Below are 16,699 nucleotides of genomic sequence, written 5' to 3'. Positions count from 1 at the left end.
CTGATGTCTAAGCATGTTGAACACTTTTCATGTATCAATTGACTATTTGTACTTGTTTTGAGAACTTCCTGTTTAATTGTTTTGTCTATTTCTTGATTAGATTATTTGTTCCTTTGGTGTTTAATCTCAAATGAGTATCTGGTCAACACTTTTCTCCCATTTTTGTAACCTGTTTCTTTGCTATGTTTTTATATTGCACATCAACTCTTTTTATCTTGATATAATTGAATTTGTCAGTTCTTGCCCTTATTTACTGAACTATTGGGTACTGTTCAGGGAGTCCTTGCCTATGCCAGTACTTAAAATGTTTCCCCATAGTAGTTTCAAAGATTATCTTTGAAAAGGGGCCTTTGACCCTGTTTTAAAATTGATTTTTATACAAAGTGAAAGCTAGGGATTTAGGTTCAATCTTTTCAATGTGGATACCTAGTTTTCACAGTATCACTATTGAGAGATTTCTCTCCAATGTATGTTTTTGGTGCCTTTGTTAAGAATTGATTAACTATTTTGGGCTTATTTCTGGAATATCTATTCTGTTCTATTATTTCTGTCAGCTTTCATTCCAACAGCATGTTGCTTTTGACACTGTGGCTCTGAGGTATATTTTGAAGGTATAGTGGTTTTGAGATAGAGTTGTGATACCTCCAGCATTGGCCATTTTGCTCAGGATTGCTTTGGCTCCTTGGAGTCCTTTTTGTGTCCTATCGTCTCCTCCTCTTCCCTCCTTCCCTCCCTCCCAAGCTTCCCTCCCTACTCTTTTACTTTCTTCTTTCTTTTTTCACTTTATAGTTTTCATTGTGGAAGCCTTTAACATCTTTGGTTAATCTTATGTCCATGGCTGGTTTTTCCTTTCTTTTTCTTTTTTTTGACACTGTAGTTTGACTGCTCTCATTTCTATTTATATCTGTTTTATTTGTCTCTTGCCTTATTGCTCTGGCTAAGAATTCAAGCCTTATATTGAAGAAAAGGCATCCTGGTCTCATTCCTGATTTTACAAGAAATACTTTCTTTTTTCCCCCCCCCCCCATTCTGTATAATGTGGCTCTGAGTCTGTCATATGTAGCCTTTAAAGTTGTTGTATGAACCCTCTGTTCTGATTTTTTTCAGGACTTTTATAATGGAGGCATCTTAGATTTTGTTAGTATTTTTTCTATACTTATTAAGGTAATTATCTGATTTTTGTCTTTGTTTCTATTTATATATTTCTATAAATATATTTATATTTATATTTTATGTGTTGAACTATCCTGGATGAAGCCAACTTGATGAGATATAGGATCTTTTCTAATCCTTTTAGTTACTTAAAGAATAGAATTACAGGATCATATAATAATACTATATTTAATAATAATAATACTATGGTTTATTTGTTGAGAAACTGCAAAAGTTTTTCTACCCATATATATGTAACATGTATATATGTGTGTATATTTATATATGTATATACATACATATGTGTGTATATATGTGCATACTTTTACACACACATATATATCTACACACCCCTATATGTATCATACTTAATTCAGTCTGACCACCTATATATGTGTATATATATATATATATATATATATATGTATGTATATATGCATATGTCCCTGTCTGTGTTTTCTTATATATTTTAAGTCTAACTTCCACAACTGAGAGAAAACATGTACCATTTTCTCTCTGAGCGTTATTATAGTCAATTATTTTATTCCCGATCGATCCATAATATTTTTCTCCCTAATGGGTAAATAAAATTTCATTATATATGTGCCTCATTTTTGTGACCCACTCATTGGTTGTAAGTCACCTGACCTTTATTACACTCTATTTGTAATCTTGTAGATAAATACCCAAGAGTGATATTGTTGGATCATAGAGTAGTTCTATTTTTAATACTTTGAAGCATCTCCATACTGACTTGAGTAGTGATTACAGTATTTTACATTCCCACCAACAATGTATTCAGGGTTCCTTTGTCCCCCGAATCCTCTCCAGCATTTGTTGTTTATATTCCTGATGATGGCCATTCTGACTCAAGTGAGATGGAATCTCAATGTTGTTTGACTTGTATTTCCTTTATGGCCAGGGATATTGAACATTTTTCCATATATTTGTTGTACCTCTTCTGAGAAGTTAGCATTTTGCCCAGATACTAATGAGGTTATTGATTTTTTTTAGGGGTTTAGTTTTCTTTTTTGTGTCAGCATGGGGCTTGAACTTAGGACCTAGATTTTGTCTCTGAGCTCTTTTGTTCAAGGTTAGTGCTCTATCATTTTCAGCCATAGCACTACTTCCAAGTTTTCTGGTGATTTGTTGGAGACTCTCACAAGATTTCCCTGTCTGATCTGGCTTTGAACTGTGATCCTCAGTTTTCAGCTTCTGAGTACTTAGGATTTCAAGCATTAGCCACCAGTGACAAAGTTTAGTTTTTTTAAGTTCTTTGTAAATTCTAGTAATTAGATTTTTGTCAGATTTATAGCTGGCAAAGATCTCTCATTCTGTAAGCTGTCTTTTTACCTTAGAAACTATATCCTTTGCCACATAGAAGCATTCTCACTTGATGCAATCCTGTTTGTCAATTCTGTCTCCCTATTTGTTGAGTCTATAGAACATTCAGAAAGTTTCTGTCTGTGCCAGTTAGTTCCAGTGTTTTCTCTACTCTTTCCTATAGTATTTTCAAGGTTTCCTGTCTTATTTAGGTCCTTGATCCACTTTGAATTGATGTTACTGTAAGGTGAGAGAAAGAAATTAATTCTGCCAAAAATCAGATGATTATAGTTGTATAAATTCATTTTTAGGTTTTCTAGTTTGTTCTGCTAGTCTTCAGGTCTGTTTTCTACTAGTACCAAGCTGTATTTGTTTTTGTGGCTCTGAAGTCTAGTTCAAAACTTGCATTTGTGATAACTCTAGCACTACTTCCTTTCTTCAGTATTGCTTTGGCTATTCAGTGCTTTAGTGATCCTATATGAATTTTTGGATTACTTTCCTTCTCTGTCAAGGGTCTATTGTGATTTTAAAGAATCACATACTGATCCTAATGCAGAAAATGCCTTTACAAAACCTAGTGTCCTTCTATGATAAAACAAAACAAAACTGGGGAATCTAGGTGAATAGAGGGGTCATATTTTAACCTAATGAAGGCTCTGACAACCCTGTAGCCATTGTCATGCTAAATAGTAAAAAACTGAAGCAATTTCCTATAAAAACAATATCAAGACAAGGATGTTCAATCTCCACACTTATTTAATTTAGTACTGGAGTTCCTAGCCAGAGCAATAAGGCAAGAGAAAGATATAAAAAGGATCCATGCATAGAAGAAAGTCATGCTATCTCTGTTTGCAGCTGATACAATCCTGTATCTAAAGATCTCTAAAGACTCTACCCTAAAACTCCTGGAGCTGATAAGTACCTTGAGCGAAGTAGCAGGATATGAAATCAACAGTAGCTTTTCTGTATACCAGCAACATGCAGGTGGAGTGAGAAATCAGAACAACTTCTTCTGTTCAAAATAGCCTCCAACAGTACCAAACAAAACAAAAGCCCTAGGAATAAACCTAACCAAGGTGTTGAAGGACGTATGACAAAAACTATAATTCTTTACTGAAGAAGACACCTGGAGGTGGACAGACTTCCATGTTGATGAATTGGCAATCAATATCCTGCCAAAGGCAATCTACAAATTCATTGTGGTTTTGATTTGCATTTCACTGGGGCCAGATGCTTTGTTCTTGTTTGATCCTCTGCATATCTTCTTTGGTGAAATGTCCTTTGTCTATTTTGGAAAGGGATATTGTTGTCTTTCTCTTGCTGAGTTATAGGAGTACTAGTAAATTTACCATTTTTTAAATGTACCAAACATTTAAAGAATTAATGACAGTCCTCAAATTCTTCTAAAAATATCCTTTGCAGATCTGTAGACCTTTAGCAGATGTATGATTTGAGGATACTTTCTCCTGTTCTATGGACTGTATTTTCCTTGGAATTTGAGAAGTGAGTCTTCCAACTTTGTTTTTTCTTTCTCAAGGTTATTTTGGGTATTTCTGGTCCCTTGTGGTTCTATGTGAATTTCAGGGCTGGCTTTTTCATATAAGGAAACAAGACCTTTGGGATTTTGCTAAAAATTATATTGCCATTTTATTGCCATTTTAACAGTATTGATTAATTCTCATTTCATGTTTATGAAATTTTATATTCATGAAATGAGAATTTCATGTGTTGGGGGGATGTACTTTAAGCAGCATTTTATGGTTTTACGGTTATCAGAGTAATAATGACCTCATAGTGTCAATTAAGAATTATTCCCTAATGTTCTGTTTTTGAAAGAGTTTAAAGATTGTTTTTAATTCTTTTTTAAATGTTTGGGAGAATTTACCTGTTAAGATATGTTGTCCCTAACTTTTCTTTGTGAGTGCATTTTGATTACTGATTCACTTTACGTATTTGTGATAAGCCCTATTCAGATTTCCTGTTCTGTCCGGATAATTCGTGTGTTTTTCTATCTTGGTAATCTTCTAGTTGGCATATAATTGTTCACAATATTCTTTTATAATCATCTGAATTTTTGTTCAGAGTAATTTCCATGTTTACATTTCTGATTTTCATTATCTGTATCTTCTCTACTTTTTTTTCTTAAAGAACCTATTTCTTTGTAAACTTCGGTGCTAGTTTTTAAAAACCAATTTGGTTTTGTAGAATCTGTTTTTTTATTTTGCTTATTCTCTGGTTTTAATTTTTTCCTTGTGCTAACTTTGGTTTACTGTGTTTTTTATCTAGTTTCTCTAGGAATTATATTTGAGATCTATTTTGGTGTATGCTTTTATAAATATATACTCCTCTTTTTAATCTTATTGTTGTACTCTGTAATTTTTCATGCATCTTCAGTATTTCTAATATCCTAGTGATTACCTTTTTAGTCCACTGGTTGTTTTAAGTATTGTTTAATTACCATATATCATGAGTTCCCAGTTTTCCTGCTAGTTTGAGTTTCTAACCACCATTTTGGTTGCAGATGGTATTGTTAGCAATTTTAGTATATTAAATAAACAGTTTAGTTCATTTAAGAAAATATACTTGAAAAAAATGTATATGTATGCTGTTCTTTTGGGGTAGAGTAGTCTTTGCATGTCTGTTAGAGGTAATTAGTTTATAGTATTTGATCTTGGGCTGAAAGTCAGAAATGCTGCAAGTCCAGTGGTCTAAATCCAAGTGAAAAAGAAAAGTTTTCTCAAGCTTTTTTTTTTTTTTTTTCAATCCTAGAGTTTACCCTGACCCACTTACAATTATGTACCTGACTAGATGACAGCCAGCTGATAGTGGTGATGTATCTGATTACTTAATGCATTGTTAGCAACTAAGAATGACTCAAAAATAACAAAAATGAGCAAAGGCTTTTGGCACACTCCTGTCATTCCAGCATTCAGAAGGCTGAGGCAGAAGGATTAAAGGCCAGTCTGGGGCCACGTGGTTGAAACCATGTCTCAGGAAAAAAAAAAAAAATTATACAGTTGCTTTTTTGCATATATTGTCTGCCCTCTCAATAGGGAAAAGCCATAGTGCAAATCATTAATCTGTTAGGATTTAATAACAAATTGATGATTTGAGGGTTGTGCTGTGAGCAGTACTCATGAGTTTAAGTGCCAGTTACACTGGCATTTTTTTTTTAAGGCAGATTTTTGTCTAAGGAACATGTTATCTCTATTTGCAACTTTCCCATATCAGGATGACTTACTACTTAAGAAATTGTAAGTATTTATTTTGTAATCACTTTATGTGTATATCCAGATATAATAAAACACTAAGTGTAAGCTACCTAAAATAACTCCCCTTTTATGGTTGCATGTTCACTCAGGAGTAAAATCAGCATTCATAGGGTTAACAGCAAGCTGGACTGCAACCACCATTCCTGCAGCTTCTGTTCATCCTGGGGCCTTGGCCAAGGCAGCAATTGCACTTAAGAAAAGGCTGTTTTCCCAGAGATTGCTGTAATCCTAGAAATTGACTTGTCTCTTTTTTTTTAACTTTTGAAAGAACACATTTTTTTTTCTTTTTCAGTTTTGGCTCCAGTTCCACTTATTTGTAACTTATTTTGCTCTAAAATAAGTTTTCCCTATCTTTAGGGAAAAGTAAGCAAAAAAAAAAACAAAAAAAAAAACGCAAAGCATTTGCCAAGACACGTTTGGTTTGTATGGCCAAAAGTATCCTGCAAGCAATGTTCTCCCCAAGTTAGGTTTACTGTTTTCAAACCCGTTGGTAAATTAGACTTCTTGGAACTGACAAGAAACAGTTCATTTTATGTCTTGTAGTATGGAGGGTTCCATAGCCATCAGGTACAAATGTTTATCTTGGTCTGCCCATCCCTTCATTCAATCAATCAGTCTTTTATATAATGTTCTGTTTAGAAGTGTTTGAGAGAATTTTCTCATTACCTACTGTGTCTGGTCTTCCTAAGATCACCCCCAACTTTAGTAATTTGCCAGGAAATCCGCCTATAGTCATACTTGGGCTACGATCTGGTATACTGAATGGGATATAATGCAAAATCAAAGGGTAAAGGTTCTTGGGCATCATTTAGAGACGGGCATAAGCTTCCAGCATTCTCTCTTAGGGGGCCTGCACAGGACACTTAAATTCCTCAGAATGAGTTGTGACAAGAACTATAAAGGGCTGTCTATCAGAGAAGCTTGTTTTTCCTAATCAACACATGGAGTTTTCACTAGGGATGCTGTTAGATCTGTTCTCTTCCTGGTGTGAACCAGGCTCCAGCCTCCAAGGAAAGCAGATTTCAACATTGTACAGTCCATTCAGGCACAGTGAGCATGCTTTCTCCTAGGGAATGGGGTGAGCCCTCCAAATCCAGATGGACCCTGTCTCCTGCTCCAGCTTCTCCTTATCTGCTTCTTCTCTTTCCTTGGTCTTCCTTCTTCTTCTCTTCCATCACAAGTGTATACCAGCATACCCAGCTTAATGATGGAGATAGTACCTTGCTAACTTTTTTTGCTCAGTCTGGCCTTAAACCTCAAGCCCTCCCGAGTCCCTGCCTCACACAGAGCCAGGACTATAGACAGAAGCCACTTTCCTTTTGTCCTAGATCTAATTAATAATTTTCCACAGTATGTGTTTTATTTTTTTTTTTTTTTTTTTTTTTTTTTATTGTAAAGCTACTATACAGAGGGTCACAGTTACATGAGTGAGGTTATGAGTACACTTCCTCTTGAACATTGTTACCCCCTCCATTGTTTTCCCCCTACCATCCCCTCCCTCCCTCCCTTCCCCGAGGTTCTTTTTTTTTTTTTTTTTTTGATTGTGATTAAATGATTACATAATTTCAAAGTCACAAGTTCATTCTAACTTCCCTGGAGCAAATTGTCTACCACAGTCTGTAATATATAACAGTGTTCACATGTTATATACCATATTTGTGATCAGCAGCATGAGGATATTTAGTAGTGGTTCAACCAGATGAGCGGGAGTTCTTTGTTTCTTAAGTCCTGTTAGTTTTGTCGTATCACTAACCTTTTGGATTTAGCATCCACTTATGAGGGAGACCATGTACCGTTTGTCTCAGTATGTGTTTTATTAATTGATTTTAAAAATTCAACATGGATTCTTTAAACTTACGATCTTCACTAGTGTTTTCTGAATTTTGTACGTACTTTGTTTGTTTGTTTATTGTGCCAGTACTAGGGCTTGATTTTAGGGCTGGGTATTATCCCTGAGCTTTTGTGCTCAAGGCTTGCATACTACCTCTTGAGCCACAGCTCCATTTCTGGCTCCTTTTGGTAGTTAATTGGAGACAAAAGTTTCACAGGCTTTCCTGCCCAGGCTGGCTTCAAACCACAGTCCTCAGATCTCGGCCACCTGAGTAGCTGGGATTATAGGCATGAGCCACCAGCACCCAGCTTTTTATTTTTAATCCATTATCTTGATAGTCTTGTTATGTAGCCCAGGCCAGCCTTGAACTTTTGATGCCTGGGATTTCAAGTATTTACCACCAGGTCCATGCACTCCTGCACGCCTGCACACATGTGAATGTATGTATTAAAACTAGAGTATCATAACTCCTTAGTAGCTCAGCTATTGTGTTTGATACTCTGGCAGGTCCTAGTTGTGACAATATTGAGGAAGATATGAGTGCTTCGGCCCGAGGAGCCTCTGCTACAGTTTTGGAAGAAACAAGGAAGGAAACAGCTCCTGTGCAGCTTCCTGTTTCAGGACCAGAACTGGCTGCCATGATGAAGATTGGAACCAGGGTCATGAGAGGTGTGGATTGGAAATGGGGCGATCAGGTACGCAGAGATTTGATGGAGCTCAGTAGCTACACATGGTCACCTTCTGTACATCTGCACTTTCATGGTCCTAGGAGAAATTAGAATAGTTAACCATCTTAACTCTGAATTATACATAGATGTGTGTATAGCTACAAATTCCTGAACAGCTAAAATAAAATGCCACATGTAAAGGGGCACCAAAAATTGAATTGAGTTGAGCAAGAGCTACTTATTATTATTTTTTTTTTTTAAGGAAATTCATTGTCATGTGGCTCACTTCGATAGATCACATTCTGATTCTGATTGTGGAAAGTTGGGAGGGAGGGAGCCCAGATGCTGCCCCCAGGAGCTGATGGCTATGTGTGTGCCTGTGAAGTGCGCTACACTATCAGTTTGGGGTGGGCGGGTTGGGTGGGTGATCATCTTCCCATCTCTCCTCATAGCAGATCATTCCCTAATACTGTCACGTGACTCCAGACAATAGGTCACCTATCCTGACATCATATGTTGGCAGAATGTTCCTCTCTCACTGGTTGTATCAGGGCTTTCTGAGCCACAGTGTTAAGCATGGGCTCTGTCACAGTCATCTTAGAAAAGACAATGTGTGTGGACAGGTACAGCATTCTATAAATGGCTTTCTGTCTTAGAGATAGGAAATGAAGCATTACCTGGGTTGCCAGGAGCGGGGGATCATGGGGGACAGAGGAAGAGAGGAAATGTAGATGTTCTAGCATATATTTTCGGTTTCTGCTCTTACAAAGCTCCACAAAGGATTGAGCAGAGGGGTTCAAGTATAGCCAGGACTATGCTAGGAAGACTGTTTCTCTATTTACTTACAGTGTTGAAGATACTCACCCCTACCCCTTAGTCTTTGGTAATGAGCATGTTATTTCATGATATTTATTTATATTTATAATACTAGGAGTTGTACATTTTGCAGGTGGGTTTGAAACCAGTCTTTTACCCTGGAGTCTGTATAAGTGACACAGCCTTCTTTACAGAAATGGTTGCCAAGAGCAACATCTGTGTACAAGTCTCAGTGGAGGGAACCATAGAGGGCTCAGGGCAGGGCATGCATCCTTTTAATTAACCTTTGGGGGGTTTTTTGGCTTTTGCAGGATGGGCCTCCCCCAGGCTTAGGCCATGTGATTGGTGAGCTGGGAGAGGACGGGTGGATCAGAGTCCAGTGGGACACAGGCAGCACCAATTCGTACAGGATGGGGAAAGAAGGGAAGTACGACCTCAAGCTGGCAGAGCTGCCGGCCTCTGCACAGCCCTCTGCAGAGGACTCCGACACAGAGGATGATTCCGGTGGGTGACCTGCTTGCTCAGGTGCTGGCTAGCTGTCATTTCCCTTTGCGAAGTTAAAACAGTGGTTTGGGATTCATTTAGCACTATTGCTCAGAATTTGATTTGATCTGGGCCCCAAGGGCTTCTGACGCAGGTACCCAAAGTGGCTCTGGGAACCATCTGCCCTGCCATTACTGATTTGGTGCATTTACTCCTCAACCATTCCTGCTCCCCCTTTGAGAGTGGGATGGAAATACAAATACAAGATGCAGTCTCCATTCTAGTGGGTCCGTGTGGCGGGCACTGAGCCCGAGTAAGAGAATGAGGCCTGGTGTGGTTGGTTCTGCATTGCCCTGCGGTGCACGAGGCTCCTTCCCCCTTCTCCACCAGCCTCAGGCTCTGCACAGCATGCACTCATGTGTCCTTCCTTTACCTCTCCTCCCTAGTCCTGGACTCCAAATGTGTCAACTAATGTAGAGTTAGTACTTTTATTACCTCCAGGAAAGCAGAGTTTGGAAGTAGACCCAGAAAGTTTGATCCTATCCATGGAAATCTTAAGATTGCAGGAAGGTATTTTTTAGATTTATACCAAAAACCCTGGGACATTTGAATCAAGCATCACATGATTGACTCACTTTGGTGAGATCCCTCCTGGGGCTCAGTGGCAGCTCTTAGGTGCAGTACTATCGCATGAGAAAGTGCTGTATTAAGGGAGGAAGACAAAGGCACAATGCCTGTGTGCATAATGTTTCTATTTATCTTAATGAACTCCAGCAAATGGAAATGAGGTTTTTGTCATTGGGGGTTTGTTGTTTTTTTTCTTGTTTGTTCATTTATCTATCTTTGAGAAGAGTAAAAGGGAGCGCAGAAATGGAGGGACCAAAGGTGAACACATACAGCAGTGGTACTCACTAGACACCAAGTTGGAAAAATGAACTATACAACTTGGAAGTGGGGATAGGAGGGGAAAACTAGGAGAGAAAGAAGGGAGACATTGTCCAAAAAGAAGCATGCTCATCACCTGACTTCTGTGACTATCACCCCTCTGTCCATATCCTTTATAGTAACAATTTAAAATTTAAAAAAAAGGAGGGAGTGCCGTTATAGTGAACACATGAACTGTAAGAGTTTGCTCAGGAGAGAGCAGGTGGTAGAAAGGGGGCGGGAGGCTGTCCCACACAGCCCAGAGTGGGTTTGGAACATACGTGCTCACTCCAGTGGTGGTTGTAAGGGACTGTTAGCAATGATGCACGTGGTTTCCCAGTGGTGGGTGCTGGCTGTCCTCTCAGCGAAGATGCCCCATTCGACTTCAGATCAGATGTGGCCCCTTCCTCTGCCCACTCACCATGAACCAGGGACAGCAGGTCTGGCTCTCTGGTTGGGAGCTTTCCTCATTGAGCAGCGGGAGCCAGGACAGGGGTGATCAGGTGACAGTAGGGTGGTCCGTAGCTCATTAGGCTGGACATTCTAAGTGGCTAGGCTTCCTGCTTCATGGATGCAGGAACTTTGTCCTTATCCCAAGAGCTGGGTTAATATTTGATAAATTGTCTTTCTAAAATAGCAGAATTTTAAAATCATTTCATTGTAAGAGTTATCTACTAGGGTTTTTTTTATTTTAATGGTATGCAAAAGTCTCATGTTTGTTGAGGAAGGTGGGAATAGAACTGATCAGGACACAGGTGCAGTAGTGTGTGCATGTACTACCAGCTCCTCAGCAAGCTGAGGCAGAGGGGTCACCCTAGCTCAGGAATTGGGCTAGCCCGAGCAACATAACAAGAGCCCGTCTTTAAAAAACCACAAAAGAAGTATGAAAGAAATAATTAGGGTAAATATTTAGTGTATCCTCAGTTACATTTTTTTTCATATTAATACGGTTTCCCTTTCTAAAATGAAGAAGAGTATGAAATCACTGTACTTTCCCTAAATTTTTCTGTGAAGCCGAAACTGCTGTTAAAAAAAACAAAACTTTGAACAGAAGCTGGACACTAGTAGCTTATGGCTGTAATCCTAGCTACTCAGGAGACTGAGATCTGAGAATCATGGTTCAAAGCCAGCTTGGGCAAGAAAGTTCCATGACTCTTATCTCCAATTAAAAAAAAACAAAGTATAGCTGTCGCTCAAGTGGTAGAGTGCTAGCCTTGAGTACAAAAGCTCAGGGACAGTACCCAGGCCCAGCACACACACACAAAAAGAATAGATACTAAATTTCTTAAATCATATACAGGATCATTTTTTAGTTTTATTGTGCTTATTGTGATCATCTTTTTCCAGAAGCTGAACAAATTGAAAGGAACATCCACCCCACAGCCATGATGATGACCAGCACTATTAACTTACTGCAAACCTTGTGCCTCTCCGTTGGAGTTCACGCAGAAGTCATGCAGAGTGAGGCCACCAGGACACTGTGTGGACTGCTGAGGATGTTAGTGGAAAGCGGAACAACAGACAAGACATGTATGACATGAGTAATTGTGGTCCTAGAACATCTATCTAATCTGTGTGTGTGTGTGTGTGTGTGTGTGTGTGTGTGTGATCTGTGTATTTGTGGTCAAGTGTGATACATGTTTCAGTAGGTGTGACTGTACATATACTAAGTTTTTGTGGCTCCCATAATAGCACCTCAACTGAGTGGAAAATAAACAACAGAAATGATCGGCCAGACTGGTTTCTCCTGGACCCCATGAGGGACAATCTGTTCCTGGCTTCTTCCTTAGCTTTTGGTGGTTTGCAGGTGCTCTCCCAGCATTCCTTAGCTGTGGATGTGTCATCCTCATCTCTCCTTCATGTTCACACGGTATCTCCCAGTGAGCATGTCTTGTTTGTAAATTTGGTTTTTGTAAGGATACGGGTAAACTGTACCGGAGCTAAGTACATCTGCTTTTATCCTATTCAGAACAAGGTCACTTTCTGAGGTTCTAGGGGTTAGGGCTTCAACACAGGAAGCACTAAGGGACACTATTCCACCTTATTACATTGCCTGAAAACAATGGGTGTATTTTCTTTTAGTTCTGGAGAGCAAAAATCTCAAATCAAAAGCCAGAACTGTGTTCCTCCCAGTGGATCTGGAGGAGGATCCTTTGTCTCTTTGGCCAGCTTCTGGTGGCTCGAAGCTTTCTTGGCTTGTGGCTATGGCACTCCAGAGTCTTTGCCTCTGATCCCACATGATCTCCTCCTCTGTGTCTCATGTTGGGTTTTGGGCTCACCTTAATCCAGCATTATCTTGTCTATCCATTATCTTGTCTATCTCTATCCTTAATAGCATCTACAGAGATCTTATTTCCAAATAAAATCAAACTCAGGTTCTGAGTGAATGTCTACTATCTTATATATGGATGTAAGTATGGGAAATAGGAGATGAAGCAGTGGGGTAGGTATATGATAGGTCTTGAAGGTGTATGTGAGTACTTGGCTTGTGTGTGTGTTATGTGGGGTGGGGGAAATACGTTGAAGCATATCAGAGCATATGATGGTGTGATAGTGTGTTTGGATTAATTCGTGTAATATGTGCTGGCATGTCAGTATGTGTTGATGTGAGCGTGGGAAAATGTGTTAGATTGGTGGGTACGTGTGAGAGTTTGTACTGGAAGCATGAAGGTGTGTCTCTGGATATGTCAGTGTGACTGTGTAAGTATGAGTCTGAATCTGAGTGTAAGCAGATGATCATGAGTAACAAGTGTAAAAGAGTGTGGGTGAGTGTGCCTGAGAAATCAGGGAGGTGTGTGGGTTTGGATTTGTGTGCGTGGAGGTAGACCCTGCAAGCCTGGAGGGCTGGAAGGCAGATTCGGAAGTAGGACAGGTAAGCTGCCGCTACAGGAGAAGGAGGGCCAAAGTAAGGCACACTCCAGGCTGCACCTCATCTTGGGAGAGAGTGGGAAAGGGGAGACTGCTCATGTGGGCTGAGGAAACCAAGAGCAACAGATATCCTCCCACTCATGCCAGCACTGAATTGTGTAAATCTCACGAGAACCTGATTCTCAACCAGGCATGGTGACATATGCCTGTAGTCCCCGCACTCAGGAGGTAGAGGAAGGAGGATCAGGAGTTCGAGGTCGACTTGGGCTACATAGTGAGTTCCAGGCCAGCCTCGACTAGATGGTAAGACTCTCTTCAGAAAACTGTTAAGAAAGACACATTATCATTGTGTTGGGGTAGATTTTTAAAATTTAGATTGGAACTTTATAATGCAGATTAAACAAATGAGATCATGGAGACATTAAACCACATGAGATTTTGCTCAAACACATTATGTATTGAAACATACCGCTATTAGAATGACAGGTTATTTTCCTATCACTCATTTGTAAAATTTACTAGCTAATCTGATTTCCTGCATGGTACTTTAAAGATTTAAATAATGCTGTGAAATGTTCCTTGGGCTCACTTAAAAGCCTTTTTCCATTCCTCTCATTGAATGTGCTATTGTAGTCCATGTGCAAAGTAGCTTATTACTGAAAATGAAATAGGAGAGTTAATTTTGGTGCACTGACTTCCATCTGTACTCGCAGCTGCTGAGGAGGCAGAAATGATGAATATTAAGATTCAAGGCCAAGCCGGGGCGCTGATGGCTCATGCCTGTAATCCTAGCTACTCAGGAGGCTGAGATCTGAGCATCTCTCCTGCCAACCTGGGCAGGAAAGTCCGTGAGACTCTTAGCTCCAATAAACCACTAGAAAACCAGAAGTGGTACTGTGGCTCAAGCGGTAGTGCACTTGGCTTGAGCTGAAGAGCACAGGGACAGCACCCAAGCTCAGAGTTCAAGCCCCAAGACTGACAAAAAAATAAAAGAGATTCAAGACCAGCCTGGGCAAAAGTTAGCAAGACTTCATCCCAGCTGTTAAGCTGGGTATAGTAGAATGTGCCTGATCTTTATGTGAGTCCAAGGCTGGTCCCTTCTGCAGGAAGGTATGGCTTGAGCAGAAGAATGCCTGCTTAGTATCAGATGCTGAGTTCCAACTCCAGTAACACACACACACACACACACACTGAAACCCCAGTTCCAACTCCAGTCACACACACACACACACACACACACACACACACACACACACACACACACTCACTCTGAAACCCCAAATGAAAAAATAGCTAAAGCATCAGCGGGCCGGGGGTTTGGCTCAAAAGGTAGAAGTAGGAGGCCTTGAGTTCAAATCCTGCTACCATGAAAACACGAAACAACCGAATTCCATGTAAGGGTGGGACTCGCAATTTAACCCCTAGAGATTTGATACCAGCTTGCTTTCTCCTCTCCCACAGCTTCTCCAGACAGGCTGGTTCGCCGAGAGCAGCACCGGAGCTGGTGCACGCTGGGCTTTGTGCGGAGCATTGCCCTCACGCCGCAAGCCTGTGGTGCCCTCAGCTCCCCCCGGTGGATCGCGCTGCTCATGAAGGTTGTGGAAGGGCATGCCCCCTTCACAGCCGCCTCACTGCAGAGGCAGGTAATGTGCTGCCGGGCAGAACCTAGTTTGCTAATTGGCACCCACATACCACTGCTCCCAAACCTTGAAATAGGGTGCCTTTATTCAACAGTGATTGTAGAAAACAGCCAGAAGTAATTTCCCAAGTCAATCTTTTTTTTCTGGAGACATGTGGTGGAGGGTCTTTTAATTATTTGCAATTGTATGATTGCTCAATCTGTTATACTTGCCTTTCTGTTAAGTGATTAAGTTCTGCAGCTGTTCTCATCTGCCTCATCAATGTGGTACTGTAAGTCAGGTGCCAGTTACTCATATCTGTAATTCTAGCTGCTAGGAGGCTGAAAGTGGGAGGATCACAGTTCAAGGCCAGCCCAGGCAGAAAAGTCCATCTCAACAGAGGGAAAACTCCATCTCAACAGAGGGAAGCTGGACACGGTGGGTCATGCTTATCATCCCAGCAATGATGAGAAGCCAAAGCAAGATTTTATTTTATTTATTTTAAAGAAAAAACAGTGCAAAACGGGACTAGAGGTGTGGCTTAGTGGTAGAGCAAGAATTCTTTGCTTAAATTCTTTGCTTAAATCAATTTAAAAAATTATTTATTTACTTTTGTGCTCATCCTGGGGCTTGAACTCAGGGCCTGATCACTGTTGCTGAGCTTTAAAGCTAATGCTTTACCACTTGAGCCACAGCTCCACTTCCGGAATTTTTTTACATTTTTATTTATTTTTGTGCTTAGTTGGAGTAAGAGTCTCATGGACTTTCCTGCCCGGGCTGTCTTTGAACCATGATCCGCAGATCTCAACCTCCTGAGTAGCTAGTACAGCTGTGAGCCCCTGGTACCCGGCATTGTAGCTCATTTTTAACTCTTGACAATTATTCATGATAGCCAACATCAGAGTTTCAAATGACTTAATTGCATTATAGGGACCAAAAGAAAGACAGAATGAAAAAATCTAAAACGTTTCATCTCTCAGCGAATGACTTTCTGTAAAAGCTTGCAATTTTCAATTATTCGATCAGATCTTAGCCGTGCATTTACTGCAAGCAGTTCTTCCTTCGTGGGACAAGACAGAAAGGGCGAGGGACATGAAGTGCCTCGTGGAAAAGCTGTTCGGCTTCTTGGGAAGTTTACTCACTACCTGTTCTTCTGATGTCCCGTTACTCAGAGGTGGGTGGCTCTCCCCGGACATCACTGTGATGTCTGTCCGAGGAGTCAATCAAAATGCAGCTCTCGTCTCTGCTTCCTCCTCAGAGTCCACACTGCGCCGGCGCAGGGCCCGCCCACAGGCCTCTCTGACTGCCACTCACAGCAGCACGCTGGCTGAAGAGGTGGTGGCACTCCTCCGCACCCTGCACTCCCTGCCCCAGTGGAATGGGCTCATCAACAAATACATCAACTCCCAGCTCCACTCTGTCACCCACACTTGTGCTGAAAAGCCACTGGAAAGGGTGGGTCCCCACGTCCTCATGGAAGTTGGCGATTTCTTTGTGGAACATTAGCTTGTCAATTAACCTTCCTAAACAAGATGCATGTTTAGTTTGGTAAATATTTGAGGATATTTCAATGGAATTATTGAAGAACTGAATATAAAAATTCAGCTGAGCCCTGGTGATTCACAGCTATGATCCTAGCTACTCGGGAGACAGAGACCTGGAGGATTGTGGTATGAAGCCAGCCTGGGTAGAAAAGTTTGTGGAACGCCATTTCCAATTAGCTGGCAAAGTGCCTGACTGGAG

General features: G+C 40.5%; 1 protein-coding gene across 1 annotated transcript in view; it reads left to right on the top strand.

The window, feature by feature from the left end:
* Window positions 1-16,699, top strand: part of Herc2 (HECT and RLD domain containing E3 ubiquitin protein ligase 2) — a 152,931-nt gene that overhangs the window by 65,349 nt on the left and 70,883 nt on the right. Inside the window, exons 36-41 of the mRNA XM_042697406.1 lie at window positions 8,086-8,273; window positions 9,374-9,566; window positions 11,817-11,999; window positions 14,799-14,980; window positions 15,983-16,130; window positions 16,215-16,411. Of these exons, the coding sequence (XP_042553340.1) occupies window positions 8,086-8,273; window positions 9,374-9,566; window positions 11,817-11,999; window positions 14,799-14,980; window positions 15,983-16,130; window positions 16,215-16,411 (1,091 nt within the window). The remainder of the gene's footprint in view (window positions 1-8,085; window positions 8,274-9,373; window positions 9,567-11,816; window positions 12,000-14,798; window positions 14,981-15,982; window positions 16,131-16,214; window positions 16,412-16,699) is intronic.

Source organism: Dipodomys spectabilis, unplaced genomic scaffold (assembly GCF_019054845.1).
Source record: "Dipodomys spectabilis isolate Male_0828 unplaced genomic scaffold, ASM1905484v1 ptg000219l, whole genome shotgun sequence".
Lineage (NCBI taxonomy): Eukaryota > Metazoa > Chordata > Mammalia > Rodentia > Heteromyidae > Dipodomys > Dipodomys spectabilis.
Note: the sequence above shows the minus strand (reverse complement) of the source record. Positions and strands in the feature narration are given on the sequence as shown.